General features: G+C 39.3%; 1 protein-coding gene across 1 annotated transcript in view; it reads left to right on the top strand.

Moving 5' to 3' along the window:
• Positions 1–17280, top strand: part of LOC123968671 (CUB and sushi domain-containing protein 3-like) — a 279670-nt gene that overhangs the window by 40504 nt on the left and 221886 nt on the right. Inside the window, exon 3 of the mRNA XM_046045555.1 lies at positions 7356–7468. Coding sequence (XP_045901511.1) covers positions 7356–7468 — 113 coding nt within the window. The remainder of the gene's footprint in view (positions 1–7355; positions 7469–17280) is intronic.

The following is a 17280-nucleotide window of genomic DNA, read 5'->3' as shown; positions in this document are numbered from 1 at the left end:
CATCGACTTGTCTGAGCTTTTAAAAACAGTATCACAAATGAGAGTGTCCTCCGGCCCACTTGATATAATACCTACAAAGTTTTTACTGAAAGTAATTGATTCTGTTGGGCCCCATTTGATCTCTGTTTTTAACAGCTCCCTATCTACTGGTTGTGTCCCTGATTATTTTAAAACAGCTTGCGTGAACCCACTTTTAAAGAAACCTGGTTTAGATCCCTCCCTCCATCAAAATGTTAGACCAATTTCAAAACTGCCTTTTATTGCAAAGATTCTTGAAAGAATTGTGTCCAAACAGCTGCTCACTGTACTGGAAAATAACAAATTATTTGAAAAGTTTCAGTCTGGTTTCAGGAAGTACCACAGCACTGAGACTGTCCTGCTTAAAGTCACCAATGACCTTTTAATGTCTGCTGATGAAGACATGTGCTCAGTCCTGGTACTCCTGGACCTTAGCGCTGCTTTTGAGACCATTGATCACAACATCATGTTAGACAGACTGAGGCACTGGGTGGGGATCTCTGGTACTGCCCTAGAATGGTTTTCATCCTACCTGTCAAATAGGAAGTTTTGCGTGTCTGTAAACAACTATGTCTCTTCGTTCTGTCCAGTTAAATATGGTGTGCCTCAGGGGTCGGTCTTAGGACCCATTTTGTTTTCCTTGTATCTGCTTCCCCTTGGACATCCATCCATCCATCCATCCATCCATCCATCGTCAACCGCTTATCCTGTGTACAGGGTCGCGGGGGGGCTGGACCCTATCCCAGCTGACATTGGGTGAAAGGCGGGGTACACCCTGGACAGGTCGCCAGTCCCCTTGGACATTTTATCCATAAACATGGTATTTCTTTTCATATTTATGCTGATGAATGCTTTCACTTACCGACTGCCTTTGAAGTTAAAAAATGGATGTCAAATAATTTCCTCCAGCTGACCTCAGACAAAAAAGAAATCCTGATCATCGGGTCCCAGCAGATGGCAAAACAAATACCGACTTGTTATATTTCTGACCTTTTAGTCCCATACGCACCAGCACGTACCTTGAGATCCTCGGGCAGAGGTCTGTTGTCTGTTCCAGAGTCTCGACTGAAAACTAAAGGAGACAGAGCGTTTGCTGTCAGGGCCCCGAGGCTCTGGAACAGCCTGCCCGAGGAAATCAGGTCAGCTGAGTCAGTGAACTCTTTTAAGTCCATTCTTAAAACATACTTTTATAGGAGAACCTTTCCCGATCTTATTTGACTTTATTTTATCCCTTTTATTTTATTCTATTTTACTTATTGTTGTTGTCTTTTGGGTATTATTGTCTTTACACTTGTTAAAGCACTTTGAAACTTGTTTTTGAAAAGTGCTCTACAAATAAAGATTATTATTATTTAGGTGGATGCAAATCTCAGCAGGTAGCCTACAACAAATGTTGTGCCGAAATATGCATCCACCTCTTAAGCTCCTTTCATAGGCTCCTCTTCAGACTATCGGCTGTGCTCGTTGATCAGACACGGTTATCACCACATCTTTTAGCTGAATCTCAATTAATGCTACTTCTACTAACTTAAGTGTAATATTAACGACTGTAAACATTCAAAAAAATATACTTCGAATCATTTATCACCATTGATTAACCCCACAAAGGATATTGTAGCGTTTAAAAGCAGTATTTGGAGGTGCGTGCAATTCTCGGCAGGCAGAGCAAAACTCTGCATAACACCTGTTGTTTTATGGTGTTAGTGGACTGCATGTGTTAGCTGCGCTGTTGTTGCTGTAGTCTGAGAGAGGCTCGGGAGCGCGCACAGGGCTGAATCTGACCCGGTGTCTGATTTATTGATAATTAATTTCATTGAAAAACTTAAATATAGCCCCTTTAACTCACCTTAGCCTGACATTTACTTAACATACTTTACCACTGTTAACCCTCTGAGTCACTTCAGGTGGTAGAACTTAAATCTGTTTGTTTTACATATTGCAACTCTCTTGATATGCTCCATGATAAAATCCTGGAGGCTTAACAGTACTAGTCATGGAACAAGTGGTGCCACTAGTGTCAAGTGGTTAGTTCTAAAGTCTAACACACAATGCAGAAAGTGCAGTGCAGGAAAATTGTGCTATTGGCTAACGTCAAATCGGATACTAAAGAAAGAAGTTTGTTGCCATGTAGTGCACCGAAATGGCCACAACCAATCCAAGTAGAATGATGAAAGACATGCATGAAAAATAAACAATACATTCATTATCAATCATGAATGAATCATTAGTCATGAATGGTCAAGTTTCAAGTGTGAACTTGTGACTCATTTTGACTCTTGTACTTGATAAAAATCACTTTTCAAATATCTGAAAGTAGGAGGAGGTTTTCGTCAAGTAAAAATGGGATTATTGACTATGCATTACTTTGTTTATCTGCCCCAACCTTTCACCTCCAACCTGGATGACCAAAATCAAGTCTATGCTTAGTCTGTCTTCTTCTCCTCACTCAAATATACCAGAACCACAATGTGGATGGCATAAATGGTGAAGTAGAGGAATAATTAGCTTTTTGTCTGCACACCTGTGCACTAATTAAAAATTTTTTTTAAATGAGATGATAGCTCATATTTATCCCAGTTTTGTTTTTGCGTTTGACACCCTACCTATTCTCATCAGGAGAATTACTTGCAGATGCGTGATACTGTAGAAAATGGCAATGTTATACTGTGCAAAAAAAGAAGAGTAGCACACTAGACACACAGAGAAGAATATTAACTTTCTGACCATTCACCAGGCTTTCTCTGTATTACATTTCCTTATGCAATTCAAGAAATTACATTTTCTTCATTCTTATTAGACGTAGAAGAGCCAAGAATGAATTAATTGATAGGATATTTTGACCTTTTATTACTGCAGTTATTAAAACGAAATGTCAGTGTCTGGGGCTGCTGTATTGAGTTTGGACATGTCAGTGCAAAATAAGTCTATTCATCATCCTCGCCGTTTTTTTCTTTATTTCACGGAACAGCCAACCGGAAGGCCATTATTTACTTTGTTAGTAACAGGCCTTGTTTTACTTCTAACAGTCAACTAAATGTAAGTGGTTCACTAATTATTCCTCAGTAGATCAATCCAAACACTAAAGGGCTCTTCCCACCTCTGTTTTCGTTCTTTCTTTGTCCTTCAAAGGAGACACAAAGAGGTTAAGAGCAGTGTAGCAACAAGGAGAGGTGGGCAGAGACAAACAAAGAGGCAAAGCAACACAAGCTGTGAACCAATAAGACAGGAATAGGAAAAGTAACAGTGAATAAGAGCGACCTCATGCAACGAGGAACACAGAAAGTCAGAGAGCTAGTGTGACACAGAGGGAAAGACAGATGGAGGTAGAGAGACAGTGAGTCAGACAAATAGAGGTACATCTTTCTTCTATCTCTCACTCTCTCTCTCTCTCTCACTCTCTCTGGCACGCTGCTACAGTGACACACTAATCAGATGGTGGGAATATCTGACAGCTACCTTCAGGGCTAATGTAGTGTGTTCAGGTGGAAGGAAGGCCTGCATCTGTCCAGGCAATTATTGGCACACTGTTCCCAGGCACACAGTCATTCTGCTGTTACTGGTGCTGCTTTGATCCATAAAGGGGGCTGTTCAGACACCTGGCGTCTCTAGACCCATGGTGACATTTTTTGTTGACCTGGTGGAGTCCAATACAGGTGTGGCAGAACTGGTTTTTCTGTGTGATTCACACTGGTAGCACTTTGCAATTTCTACACAAAGTTGAATTTAGTATGACATTTTTTTCTAAATTAGCTTTGATCAGATTTATAAAAGTTCCTATTTCACTTGTGCCTGAAGGAAGTCATAATTACTGCATACTGTGCCTCAGAGAAGACTTCGCAAATGTTGTATTTGTTTTTGAACAGCTTTGATCAAATCCATCAAAGCTATTTCAAGCAAATAATTTAGTTCCGACTTTGTATGACCTCTGATGCATCAACTTCCATTGCCATCAAAGGTCAAAACCAATAATGTTACTGATTGGCTACAAATGGGACTGCATTATCTACTGCACAGTGGATGACCTGAATGTCTTTGGATTAAAATTTACAATCATTTTGTGACAGACACCACCCTGTCTTTGTAATTCCTTTTCACTCCAACAAAGATGTAACATACAGTAAGATGTGCAGATCTTTATGGTGTTTAACCGTGAATTTGTAATATTATTTATAATTATATAACACCCTTTAAAAAAGCTTTCCTGTCACATTCACACTCTATTCCAGTGAACCAGTAAGGGCTTTAGCAGTGAGCTGGAATAAACTGTAAATTAACAGAGTGTTTGTCTGATTGTTTGTTGATGGTTAAGAATGTGATTAAGTTAAATGACTATGATAATGTTTCATGTGCCTATCCTTTTTTTCCCCCTTCTTGTTGCATGTTCATATTGACTGTAAGGCTCTAAACTGCTGTGCTTTGACTGTCTCAAGTTAAAATGAAAGTTCCCTGGTGAATCTGGCCTACCCCCCAAGGTCAGATTAAGGCATAATCCTGTATTTAAAATGTCTTATTTGTAGAATTTCAAATGGAAGTGTGATTTAGTTTGCAGAATTGTCTGATATCTAAGTCACAAGCCTTTGTCTGTCTGAGGGGACAACAGGCCCCATGGTGTTTGTATATTTGTTTATTTAGATGATGGAGATCGTTGTCTGCTTTTTTTGAGAGATACTTGGGTCACAATGTGCTTGTTTGGTTTTAAACAAACCAATGTCAGGCTGTACTTTTTTACATGGAAGCAATCTTCATGTCCTTCCCAAATGCTTCTGACAAGATAAATTCAGATTAAGTGTTCCTTAGGCAATAGCACATTTTCATGCCTATTTTTTAAGATGTCACTTGTTCAGGCTTTGTTTTCAGGTTAAAATTATGCATGCATCATCCAGACAGATGCGACTTAAGACATGACCTGTCTGAATCAGAAGTAAGTCTGAGTACAGAATTCTGACCAACTCTGCCTTGACTGTCACCTCCTAATCCTTCTCACTGACAGCCTTAGAAAATATGTCTTTCTATCATGTTCACTAACCCTATGACATCCTCATTCCCTTGCCATTTTGTTCCGTGATGACAACAGTGCAATCTCAGAAAGGATTTAGTCTGTTGAGACTTGGAATGTGGGTCTGAGGTTCACTATGGCAGGGCTAAGCTTTCTCTGTTGCATTTTATCCACCTCACTTGTGGTCATGAGAAAATGTGTTTTCTTTATTTCAGATCGTGGTTGTAGGACACTAAAGAAAATATCTAGGCTTTAGCTCATCAGGCCTAATTCTTCACATTACCCTGTATATGTTGCTGTTGCTGTCATGACTGTTATTGTTACTGTTTTCTCTGCAGCCTTTGTCTATCTGTATCACATGTTGCCATAGCAGCTCATCTTTTTCCTATCCCCTGTGCACTCTGTTGGAATGGCACTGAGAGAGAGTTGTCGCAAACAAAAGATTGAGGGCTTTATTCCTTCTGTGCAACAGCAGGTAACATTGGGACCAGAGCGCAAGGCCTGGGTTACACGCTCTTTTCAACGTGACTTTTGTGAACAGAAGCACGGAACCAAAGTTAGATCAAATGCATGTGTCTACATGTGTTGTTTTAATGTGAACTGTGCGACTGGAGCTTTGTCTCCAGCACAAGTTTCAAATCATCCAGAGAGATACATAAATGGCACAGAGTGTGAGAGAATTCCTTAATATTTTCATTGTTCTCATCTGTAGATATTTTGTTGCTTTTGTCAGTTCCAATGCAGAGAGCAGTGTTTCTGAGCAGCAACAGTTTTGGCAATGACTTCTTTTCCTTTATGTTTCTGCAGTCTGCACTATGTGTACCCTCAGTTAGGTATCTAATAATATCTAGATTGTGGCCAGTTTGGATATTGCCAAACCAAATGTCATTGGGTAACATGAATAAGTAAAACCATAAAAGAAAAATGTGCTGTCTGTTTCAATGTGCTACCCCTCTCTCCTGTGCTAGCTCTTTTTCTTTGAGCATGCCAGCTAAGACTTTTCTTGCGATGCACAAGCTTGCCTCGACATTTTAATTTAATCATGACAGCTTGCAAATTCAGTATAGTGCTCTTGTGTGTGATTAAGCTTATAACAAGGTCACATTTTAGGTTTTGTTTCCTCATAAATGTATTCAAAATTGCATCATGTGGCAATTGACTTTTAGTAGTATCTTGGCACGGTGTGCTGTACCTGCCACAAAGTAATTATTTACTGCAAGGACCAGGACAGTTCACAGTGCTGTAGTTGGAAACTCTATTGAAGCCGTAAATACAGCACCCTCTTCTTTGCTGTCACTGGGGGGATTTCAGTTTTTTCACATTTGGCCCACTACAGACTTATTTTCAAGTAGGTGGCTCAGTCACATGGACAGCCCCAAAACTAGCAAAGTGAAATTAAAAAAAGAAAACAAGATGGCAATATAGAAGGAGACATTTTGTTTCATACACAAGTTCTGTTCATGCTCCACGGCCTGGCTTATGAGAGTGGAAGGTTGATAGAACATCAGCAACTGCCGCTGAGGAATGGTCAGCAACACATCTTATTTACAACGTCGTGAAAATAAATGGATTTGTTTGGATCTGCACCTAATTTGAAATGCAGTAATGAAGCGGTCTGTTACAATGCAACTGCCAGCCCTCAAACACCATCCAACAATAGGGAAGGTTTTCGCTTGGGTTTTGATTTTATTGTAACCAGTATATTATTGTGCGACAAATTGCTTCTCAATTGTCAGAGCAGTTCTGTTTGGACACAAAATGCTACGGCGCACAAACTCACCGGTGGTGTGAGGTTTGTTGTCTTTGAACAGTCATTCTTTTTAGTGATAGTTATTGCGGTGAACAGTTTTTGTGCATAATTGCATTTTAGTGCACACATCTCTCAAATGGAATTTATAAATGAATGGTCAGCCACGTCACCTGGTGGCCTATCTAATTTAAATACAAAAATTATGGATGTTTAACAAACCCAGGTAATGTTTTGGTTTCTGCCTCAAAGCATTTCAACAGTGTTGTGTGTCTGGAATCATTCCAATTTGGGTGAAAAAAGCTTAAGTGTTAGTGTAGTAGACTTCACTCAGAGGGAACAATGGCATCCATTGCTCACCAACCTTCGTGGTTTTTAGCATGTAAAAGCTTAAATAACAATAATATTTTTATAATTAGTTCAATACTTTTACAGGTTTTGTTTAACTGTCATCAGATTTCATTAAAATATTTCATTAGTCTTAAATTCAATGAGGCTCAAACTATAACTGCACAATGTAATGTTTCATATAAATGTGGATGATATAAATGAAATAATAGATTCAGTACTGAGGTCTCTTTCTCTTATCTGCAGGTTAACAGGATTTACCATCCCTCCGCCTTTTACCAGTTCTGGCTCCATTTTTTCACTGAGGCTTACCAGTGACTTTGCAGTAAGCGCTCACGGATTTAAGGTGGCTTATGAAGGTAAGAAAAGTATCGTTTTCTGCTCTTTGTCTTTTACTATGTTGACCAAAATTTATAGAGAATTTGTGTTAGAGAATACGATCAGGACAGCTCTTCATAAACTGTGTTTTCAGAAAAATCCATCAACCAGGAGAAGTATATACACCATTTATTCTTAAGACAGTGTGTGATCACACTTACTCCACCAGTTTTCCTATTGGACTTCCACTGTTGAGTTATGGAAACATTAGGTGCCTCAATTAAGCATTAATCTCATATTTTCCAAATCAACATCCTCCCCCCAAAGTCCTGAACCTTTTTTGCGACTCCAGAGGTACATCTGAAATTGCATGGCAGATGGTGATGGGAATTAGTTGAACTAATGGATGTACCGAGTTATCTGTGTTGAAGCAGACCTGAGCTCAGCGGGGAGCTGTCTAAATATGAACTATCATTCTGTGACCACCTCTCTCACCTCTGCACTTTCCCCCTACTATTCCTTCATGTAAACTCCATCGCTCATCCTCCTATAGTTCTTTCTTTCTCCGTTTCTTCTTTATGATATTTTGTCTGAAGCTTTCCTTTTCCTCATTTCATCATCTTGTCTCCTTTCCTACATGGGTGTGCGATATTGACAAAAAATTACATATGGATATTTTACTGGGATTTCATTGAACAATAATTAGGCAATATTTGGCATTCTTCAGAAATGTTTGTGAAAGACTAATATTGTACTAGCTCGTACTTGTTAATAGGATATTTATTGTAACTGTATTAATAATGACATTTATGGAAACAGGTCTTATTTAATTACTTAAAAGTGAAGCATTCAAATAAAAACAATATATAAAAACACTGAAACCATCAGTGCAAGTATTACTGACATCAAACAAGCAAGTATAGGTAAACCATTGCATTTGTAGCTGTGAGTTCTGTCTTACCTGTTGTCGTAATGGCTTTGAGTCTATCATCATCACTGTAGCAGTGTTTGAACCGGAGTTCAGACCTGCCGTGGAAAGCTGACTCCCAAAGCTTTTTATATTCTTGATATTCTTTGTGGTGGTTAGTTTGCGGTCTTCAATGGCAAACAATTTTCGGCATGCTTAACTCTACCACACGTGTACTCCATGCATGACGAATGACGGAGTGAATGTGTGGACATGGTGTTTTTTGATTTGTTTTTTGTGAGTGACATAGCCTACTCGACAATGTCTGTTCACAAATTGTTAAAACAACGGTTAAGATGTTATTGTTGATGATACACAACACACACCCCTATTTCCTACCTGTCTCTTCTGTTACCTTCTCCTGCACAAACAGGCTGACTCCATTCTCTAGCCGCATTCCTTCTTCCTTCCGCGATGTCCTTTTCCATCCCCCTTTACCCCCTTCTCTTCTCCCCACCTGCCCCAGACCTGGCCAGTCCAGGACCTCTCCCCTCTCCATCTGCCCATTTCTGCTCTGCATCTCCTGCTCTGTTTTTCTCCCTCTCCTGCCTCCTTTTATGTCTCCGTCTGTTTCCAGGTTAATTAGATCTCGTTCTTCTGCCTCCACCTTTTGCCTGTGTAATCTTCAACCGAATTTATTGCTGATTTGGATGCTAATCATGTTTTGTTACACATAAAGCATAAATATTTCCCACCACTCAGTACTGAATAGTTTTCCAATAATGACAATAGGGTATTATATATCAGCGCACTTTGTTTTGTGGCCACCTGGTTGTTTTTTGTAGTATGGTGATACTTGCTATGCTATCAATTTTAAAACGTATATAACGTATAACCTACACATTGTTATATTATTGTATGCAATAATCAGATATAATGTGACTGTCCCACCCTATTGTGGATGTAAAATGATGGTGTTACAGTAGATCATAATGGTGCAATTCAATTAGAAATGTAAATAAGAAAGTTACTTAATCATCACCGTCCCATCATCATAACCATCTAAATTTCCATTATTTTCATGAAAAGAATGGAAATTTATGATGATAGTCAAAGCCATATGACTGACTCATATAAAACACATGTATTCAATGCATAATGTATTCATCTGCAAACCATAGTCACTCACTGTCGGCGCTGTGTACCTTTTCTTCCTTGTTATGCTAATATGTTTAGCTACATCTTACAAATGAATATGTATGTGCTGCTCATTCTTATGACTGAAAATGGGTGATGCTTGCTCAGAGATGATTGAATCATGACTGCAATTAAGTGGATTTGAATCTGCGTGCATATAAAGGACACAGCGAAGGACACGGCCATATCAGTCTAATTTCTCATGTCTTCCTGTCAGTCCGTTGTCAAGTATGTTGGAATGAAAACTGGCTCCAACTTTCTGTGAATTGTATTACTGATTAGTGCTTACTTTCATCACCACCCTGTTAGTGCAGTGCTGCAACCTCAACATTTAGGCATTACCTAAAAGGGTCAAGCTGCATTTATTAAGCAGTAGAGATATGGGGGCTTTTCTACAAGACAGCCAAACAATGGCCACTAGTGCTTGTATTTTCCAAGGGATAAAGATAGGCTGCAGTCATACAGCGTGCATGTACTGAGCTGGGAGTAATGCTGTCTCCTTGCCCTTTGTTGAAGGTTGTGTACTTACAACGAAAACATCGCTGCGCCTATCTAAATCCTGCCTCGATGCCATTTCAACCTGCCCCCCCCCCCCCCCCCCCCCCCCTTTTTTTTTTTTTTTTTTTTGAAAAATCATTTGAAAGATAGCTGATCCATCAAATAATTTCATCTTTCCTCCCCAAATCAATTCATTTGTCCCTCTGTGGCACGCACCTTGTCCACTGAGTTGGAAAAGTGTGCATGCATGTATGAGCATGTGTTGTTTACCAGCTACTTTGCCCTGTGTGTTCAGTCAATACTCTTTTCCCCGTCTGCATGAAAATCCAGCTCAGCAGCCACTCAAGCAGCCAGCTAGCAAGCTAGACAGGCAGTCTACAGACAGTTCCTGTGGGGAAAGTGTGCTGTTTGTGTGCTTACAAACACTGCCACTCCGTCAAACCTCCATCTTCTTCAAAGCGCTACAGAGTCATTAGATATACAGGCGAAATAAATAGCTCAGCCCCAGAGAAATCTCGCACCCAACCACCTCATTTACTAGTTCACATAACTCACTCATTACTTCTGTGATGAGGGATAATGCAAGCCATTCTCACTCCCACTGTCTTTGAATGCAACTGTAGGTAAAAATTGGAGAGCTGTGTTTGTTATGATGACAAAACGTCATTATTGTGGTCTTTTCACTTTTATTGTGCAATACTGGAGTTGGCAAATAGGGTTTTAATGGTATCAATATTTATATTAAATAGGATAATAATTATTATGACTTATTTAATAATTAATAATACAGTATGACTTAAATTCTCCTCAGGGCATCGTTCTTAAAGAAGAGGAAACTGATTTATTATTAACTGTAAAATTAGATTTCTGATGAAATTAATGAGGAATGTTTCCCACAGACAGACAGACTGGTCTTGACAGGGTATATTTTCTATTTCTACTAGGTTATTTCTTATTTCACTATTTTAATTGTTGTTCAATCTCCACCTTATTTTAATGTTTACTCACTAATTGAATCTGCTCACCTTGCTATTCCCTTCAGTTCTCTACACACCTACACCTCTGCTGCAAACACACCTGCTTGCTTCCTCTTCCTTGTCTCTCTCGGCTCTGCTGACTTTCTCTATCAGCAATAGGTTTTAGAAGCTCAAACTCATCTTCTGGATTTTTCCACCTGCGTTGCGGTTTTTAGCAGCAGGTGCACCACTTGTGGAGGAGGCTTGTTAATGACGCAGCTTATCAAAATGAGACCGTGATAGCTAACGAATGACATTTCCACTGGTGTAGTCACTGTTGCTTTGTAAAATATTCTTTGTAATATATTTAAGATAAACAAAAGCAAAACACAAGATGATCTCACAAAAATTGCACTAAAAGACGAAGAGGTGTGTGAGTGTGCAGAACAAAAACAGCATGTGAAGTGGGAGCTGTAATGTTCCTCTCCGCCGTGTGTGGTTGTGTTTAAGGCCAAATCTACGTATGTGATCTATGTAACAGTGTTACATTAGAAAGAGTTAGTTCGCTTGCATGAAAAGTCTGTCTTTGTGGAACATAATGTTAACTAACAGTGACTTAGAGTTGTGACTGAAGATGTTACACAATAATCTCAAATCGGAAACAATCACAACAATAAATCTCAGTGAAAAACACATCAGTAACGTAAGATGTACATTCAGTCCTATGCTTACTCAGTCACGCAGCCTGCTAATGTTGCCTGTATCTTTTTATTATGGACATGTAGCCAACCAAACCACTTGCTCTGTTACGTCATGGTGGCTCCACTTTAATCTTGAGAAGCTGCAGAGCTGCAGTCTCTATTCATTCAACTTGCACTGTAAATTTCTAGTTAAACTGTGGCTTTCTGAATTCTCTCTCTCTCTGTGTGTGTGTGTGTGTGTGTGTGTGTGTGTTAGAAAAATTAAAATAAATAAATAAAACTGTGTGTGTACGGTGGCCCATAGGTCTCAGGCCAAATACGAAAGCCACAACACGATTACAAAAGCCACAACGGAAGTTGACAATGAAAGAGACGTTTAGTAACAGTTCTAACAGTAACTGTTCTCTGAGGAACAAAACTATACATTAGTACAGCGGCAGTGTGGCTGTCCTGCATTCAGGAGGTCTGCGTTTGAATCATGGAAAGAGCATATTTCTTAATATGACTTTTTTCCACATTATAGTGTCTGCCAAATTAGTAAATGTAGGCCTACATGGATGTATGTTGTGTAGTTGTGTTTCACAGAGAGTAATCCACTGTTACTAAACGTCTCTTTCGTTGTCAACTTCCGTTATGGTTCACTCCCATTGTGGCTTTTTGTATTCGTGTTGTGGTTTTTGTAATCGTGTTGTGGTTTTTGTAATCGTGTTGTGGCTTTTGTATTTGGCCTGAGACCTACGGGCTTGTGTGTGTGTGTGTGTGTGTGTGTGTGTGTGTGTGTGTGTGTGTGTTTTTAAAAAAAATAAATTCAAGAAGTGTGTCTCTCTCTCGCTCTCTCTCTCTCCCCCCTGTTGCATAACACAACTTTTACACAGTTTCAGCTATTATATTCCTGGTGAGGGATTAAGCAAAGAACTGAGTTAGAACCAACCGTTGTCTTTGAAGAATTTATTAACAAAAGTGAAAAAACAGAGAAGTACTAAAACACACATACAGCTGGTCCAGAGACCTGCCGCCTAGGGTGGCTTCGTGCGCCTGGCCCCGAGCAAAGGGATGCATCATCATTTACACAGTCTAGGTTTCTATGTTTTGGGGAACAGAGATCCTCTCTCGGCCTTGAATGAACATTCCAGGAGAGGAGAGGAGCAACAAGAGGGGAAAACACCAAAACAATCTCACAGCTCTGACCTAAACCCTAGTAAATGTGGACAGACTAACATAAGGAGTATAGGAGAGGAAAGGTTAAGGATAAAAACACAATACATACATATCTATAAGCCATAACAAGAATAGTAGTAATAATAATAATATTAAAAGATCATACATAAAAGATTAAATGTAAGAGGACACAATTTTCTGCCATAACACAGACATTCTCACATTATCCTGAAGAATTGTCTGATATACTTGGGAATTCATCTTCCCCTCAATGACTGCAAGCTGGCCAGGCTCTGATGCAGCAAAGTAGGTCCAAATCATGCTTCCTCCACCATACTTTATGGTTGGGATGATGTTTTCATGATGATATGCCATGCCCTTTCTACTCCAGATGCTGGTTCGTCCAAATAGTTCATCAGTCCACAAAACAATTTGCCAATACAGCGGTGGAGTGTCAATGTGCTCTTTTGCAAACGTCAGCAAAATTTCCAGTGATCATTAATCAGTGCGCTAATGTTTTCACTCGCACACTGCATGAGCACAGTAACACTAAATGCTTGGCTAGCTTCCTCTCCTCGTTCCTCAAAGATCTACGTGACAGGTGCTGTTATAAGGTGCGTACTCCTGTAAGGAATCGGGAGGTGGGTGGTGACTGTAAATGCAAATGGAGGAAAATATTCTGCCAGTAAATGTATGTGTCGGTTACATTGTGTCAGCTTCTCAAGACCAAGAAAAGTCCGTCTGTTGTGTCCCAAACAGCTGGAAAAGTGAAGCTGGTTTGCGCTAGCAAATACCCCGCCCTCCCCCTATCTATAATTATTCATATAGGTCATATTACAGGGTTTCCCTGCCGTTACAAGGCTTAAGGCTCGGACAACTGCGGACCCCAGGAACATGGACTACGTTTTTTACACCACTTTCTGGAGTCAGCTTGGCGGACTTGTTCCACACATGCGCAGTAGATCACTTGGTGCCCTGGTGGCGTAGTTGGTCATAAAAAACAGGAGGCAGACAGACATCTGCACAGACCCTAGGCATACCCCCTCTGACAATTTTTTTATATATATCTGCATACTCGCGGACATGGCAAGTATAATCCTTGCTTTAGGAGGTGAAGCCCAAAACAGCTTGGATGCCGAGCCATGAATGTAAAATAACTGTGGAGTGAGCACTAAAACTAAATAACTTTTCCAAAATTTAATTGTTATAGTCTCTCTCTCTCTTATAGTGGTCCAATCTGCTCTAGCTTTTCCAACTATTTGTTCAGATATGGTAAAAAAAAAAAGATAATAATAGTCTCAAATGATGTGAAATTGCATATATGTCATTAGAAACAGTCAAATTTTCTTGGGGGAGGACCTACAAACCCGCCCACCTCCACCAACATTAACACCATATTTGTCTATATCTAAAATTATGGGAAAACACTGAAATTGCAAGCTATTCTAATGTGCATCACATGCTCATGGACACAAATTGTATTGGGGTTTTATATTCAGACATACAGCAAGGTGCACTAAGTGAACAAATTTTTTTCGCTTCACCTCCGCTACTACAACTCCATCCTAGGGGAAACACTGGTGTGCATTCATTTTCCCACCTTGAAGTAAAGTTTGTACAGGTCTTCATGAGATGATAGTTTTGCACCTGCACCAGCCCCTGTTGTTTAGCAGCAGCTGTTTTCCCACAGTTCAGTTATATCAACAGTTTATTTAGGGTCCTCCAGACAACAACACTTGTTAGCTCGGGGCTAACACTTTATCTAAAACACTTGATTTCTTTAGGGGGTTCTTTAAACCCTCATAAAAGTAAAAATCCTGATTCAGTGTTAAGTGCAGTTATTATTCTAAGTATTTTTTCAGTTGCACAATCAGATATGCAGCCACTGTGACTGCAACAGAGGCATAGAATTTTATTTTGCCTTCAATGAGAAGCGTTCCATCCAAAGTAGCTGCTTCAAATATTTGCAACACATCCTTTGAATTATTTCAGGGGCCATGTCTGTCTGAAACATTAGTTATGACTTTTCATACACCAAAGGCCAATGAGTCAGTGCTGGTATAATTACAGCTAGGATGCATCTCTTATTTTTTAATTAGTGACCTGGGGTGAGTTTCTCCAAACACTTACTTGCTTGAGCGGGTCTTTTGTTTCCCTGTGTAGTTCTCTCAAGAACAGCTGCCAGAAAGTAATGATTATAGCAATAAATGTCTGATAGTTACCGTAGGTCAGTTTGAATGTAATGTGACCAGTGAATCTAATAAAAATAAATTGGATACATTACATCATGCACATGAGCATACACTAAAAAGCTGTACAACCTGCTGCACAATTAGTATTGTAGTAGGTGCGTAAATGCATCATACTCTTGAATAGAAAATCCATGGCATATTATTAAAGATAGTTAAATTTCTTGGAAAATGTAGTGTCATCCTGTAAAATAATTTATGTTATCACATTTCCACAGTGCAATCTGTCCGATGTCCCAGCAACATCTGGCAGCTGAAATTAGAGCTCTGTTCAGGGTTCAAAGGGTACAGGCTGCTTTTGGTTATGATTTGTAACACTACTTGTAACAGTCTACAAACTTTTTGAGTTTTTGATTTTAGTTATAGTCACAGCAGGTTAATCAAGACACTTGTGAGCAACAGCACGTCTCGAGTAAAAACAAATGCAAAGAATAAATTGGCAGATTTAATATGAAGAGACAGTTTCAAGAATGTATTTTCTTATGGCCCGGCTCTGAGACCATAGCATAAGGGAAACACACGTTAGAGATTAATCAAAAGAAAGGAATATTATTCAAAGAATCATTTTCATTAACAAATTAGTAATTCATCTAATTTAAGAAATAAGATTTTAACAATTTAAGCTGCAAGAGAAAAAACATGCCAGGTTAACTAAGACAATACGAAATAAACTATACAGAAAATCACAGTAACATGATGTGGTGCCAGAGGAGACAAAGCCTTAATGGCCTCCCGCCAGGAACCAGGACACTGAAAGAGAACAACCACAACACAGCTAACACAATACCTGGCAGAGGCATTGGGGCCATCACCATTTTGACATAATAGCAAATATTCACTGAAGAAGAGATTGTACAGGTAACGGTTAACATCAAAGTCAAGTAGTAGGTACACACAATGTTACATTCCCTTCTGCATTTTTAACAGTTACACACTGAAGAGTCTTGCCAGACGTCCATGTGTTGTGGCATGAAAAGGCAGTAACCTTGATAATTTGCAGGGTCTCTATTTAACATATTCTTTTTCTATGTGGTTCCCTGTGATTAACAGTAGCAAACATGGTTGTGAGCTTAACAGACTATGTCGAAGATATTTTCCCCTGTTCTGGATAGTATTTTCATTCTTTTTTTAAAATAAAACATTGACATTGAAAATGATAAATGCCTTTTCTTTGCACTGGCAGCATAAACAATCAAGCAACTACATGTATGTCTTATGTCTCCAATAATGACATCCAAATGTGGTATAACACTTGTTTATTGATATTAAATGCTACTAAAACTACAACCTATATCACAAATAGATCATTTTTAAACATCATTAAAAATAAGTATATACAGAAATCGACAAGGTGTGTCCAGCACTGGGTTGCACCAACTATGTGTAAGTTCAAACTTAGCCTAGTTTGAACGTAATTTCTAACTTAAGTCGGAGTTTACGTGCTACTAACGTTTTAACGGTTGCACCAGCTCAAATACGTCCAATGTAGACATAAGTTGTAACTTAAATCTTACACCTAGTCCTTAATAGGTGTAAAGTCCTGGTCAAGTCCTGTCATGGCGCATCATTTTGAAAGGGGGGGGGGGACTGGGATCAGGAGGAGCAAATTATACAGGGCTCTTCTGCGTAACCGAGCGCACACAGCCTGGATGACAGCTCATTTCGGGTTAATGAAGCAAAATACAGATCACAGACTGGTTAAGTTATGAATTGAAAATGTAGCAAAATTAAGAGTAGATTACTATTACTAGTTCAAAGAAAATTTTGGATTAAAGAGTAAAAATATAAATAATAAAGGAACGTGAAAAGGCAATGACTTATTTTTATTTATTTATTTTGCAAATTTGCGTTACTTGTACAAGTTACTCCCCACCCTGCTGCAGGCGCCCTCACTGCTGTCTTCAGGTAGGTTGTAATAACAGCAGCACAGAAGAAAAGTCTGTAATATTGAGGCACTTAGCTGAACCTGCCTCCAGCAAACTCGTATTTTTTCTCCCGCAACTTTTCAGCATCTCCTTTGCATTGTGTCGGATGTTTTCTATAGGCCTAACTTACACAATTTTTGTCCGCGTTTCAACCATTTAATTATGTCTGATGTGGAGTGATTGATTGACTAGCCACTCATAGTAAACCTTCTCGCCTAGCAAACTCCGAAATCGCTGGAGAAAAGGGGGGGGGGGGGGGGGG

This window comes from Micropterus dolomieu, linkage group LG03, assembly GCF_021292245.1.
Source record: "Micropterus dolomieu isolate WLL.071019.BEF.003 ecotype Adirondacks linkage group LG03, ASM2129224v1, whole genome shotgun sequence".
Taxonomy (NCBI): Eukaryota; Metazoa; Chordata; class Actinopteri; order Centrarchiformes; family Centrarchidae; genus Micropterus; species Micropterus dolomieu.
The sequence above is the reverse complement of the archived record's forward strand: the minus strand, read 5'-3'. Positions and strand labels throughout refer to the sequence as shown.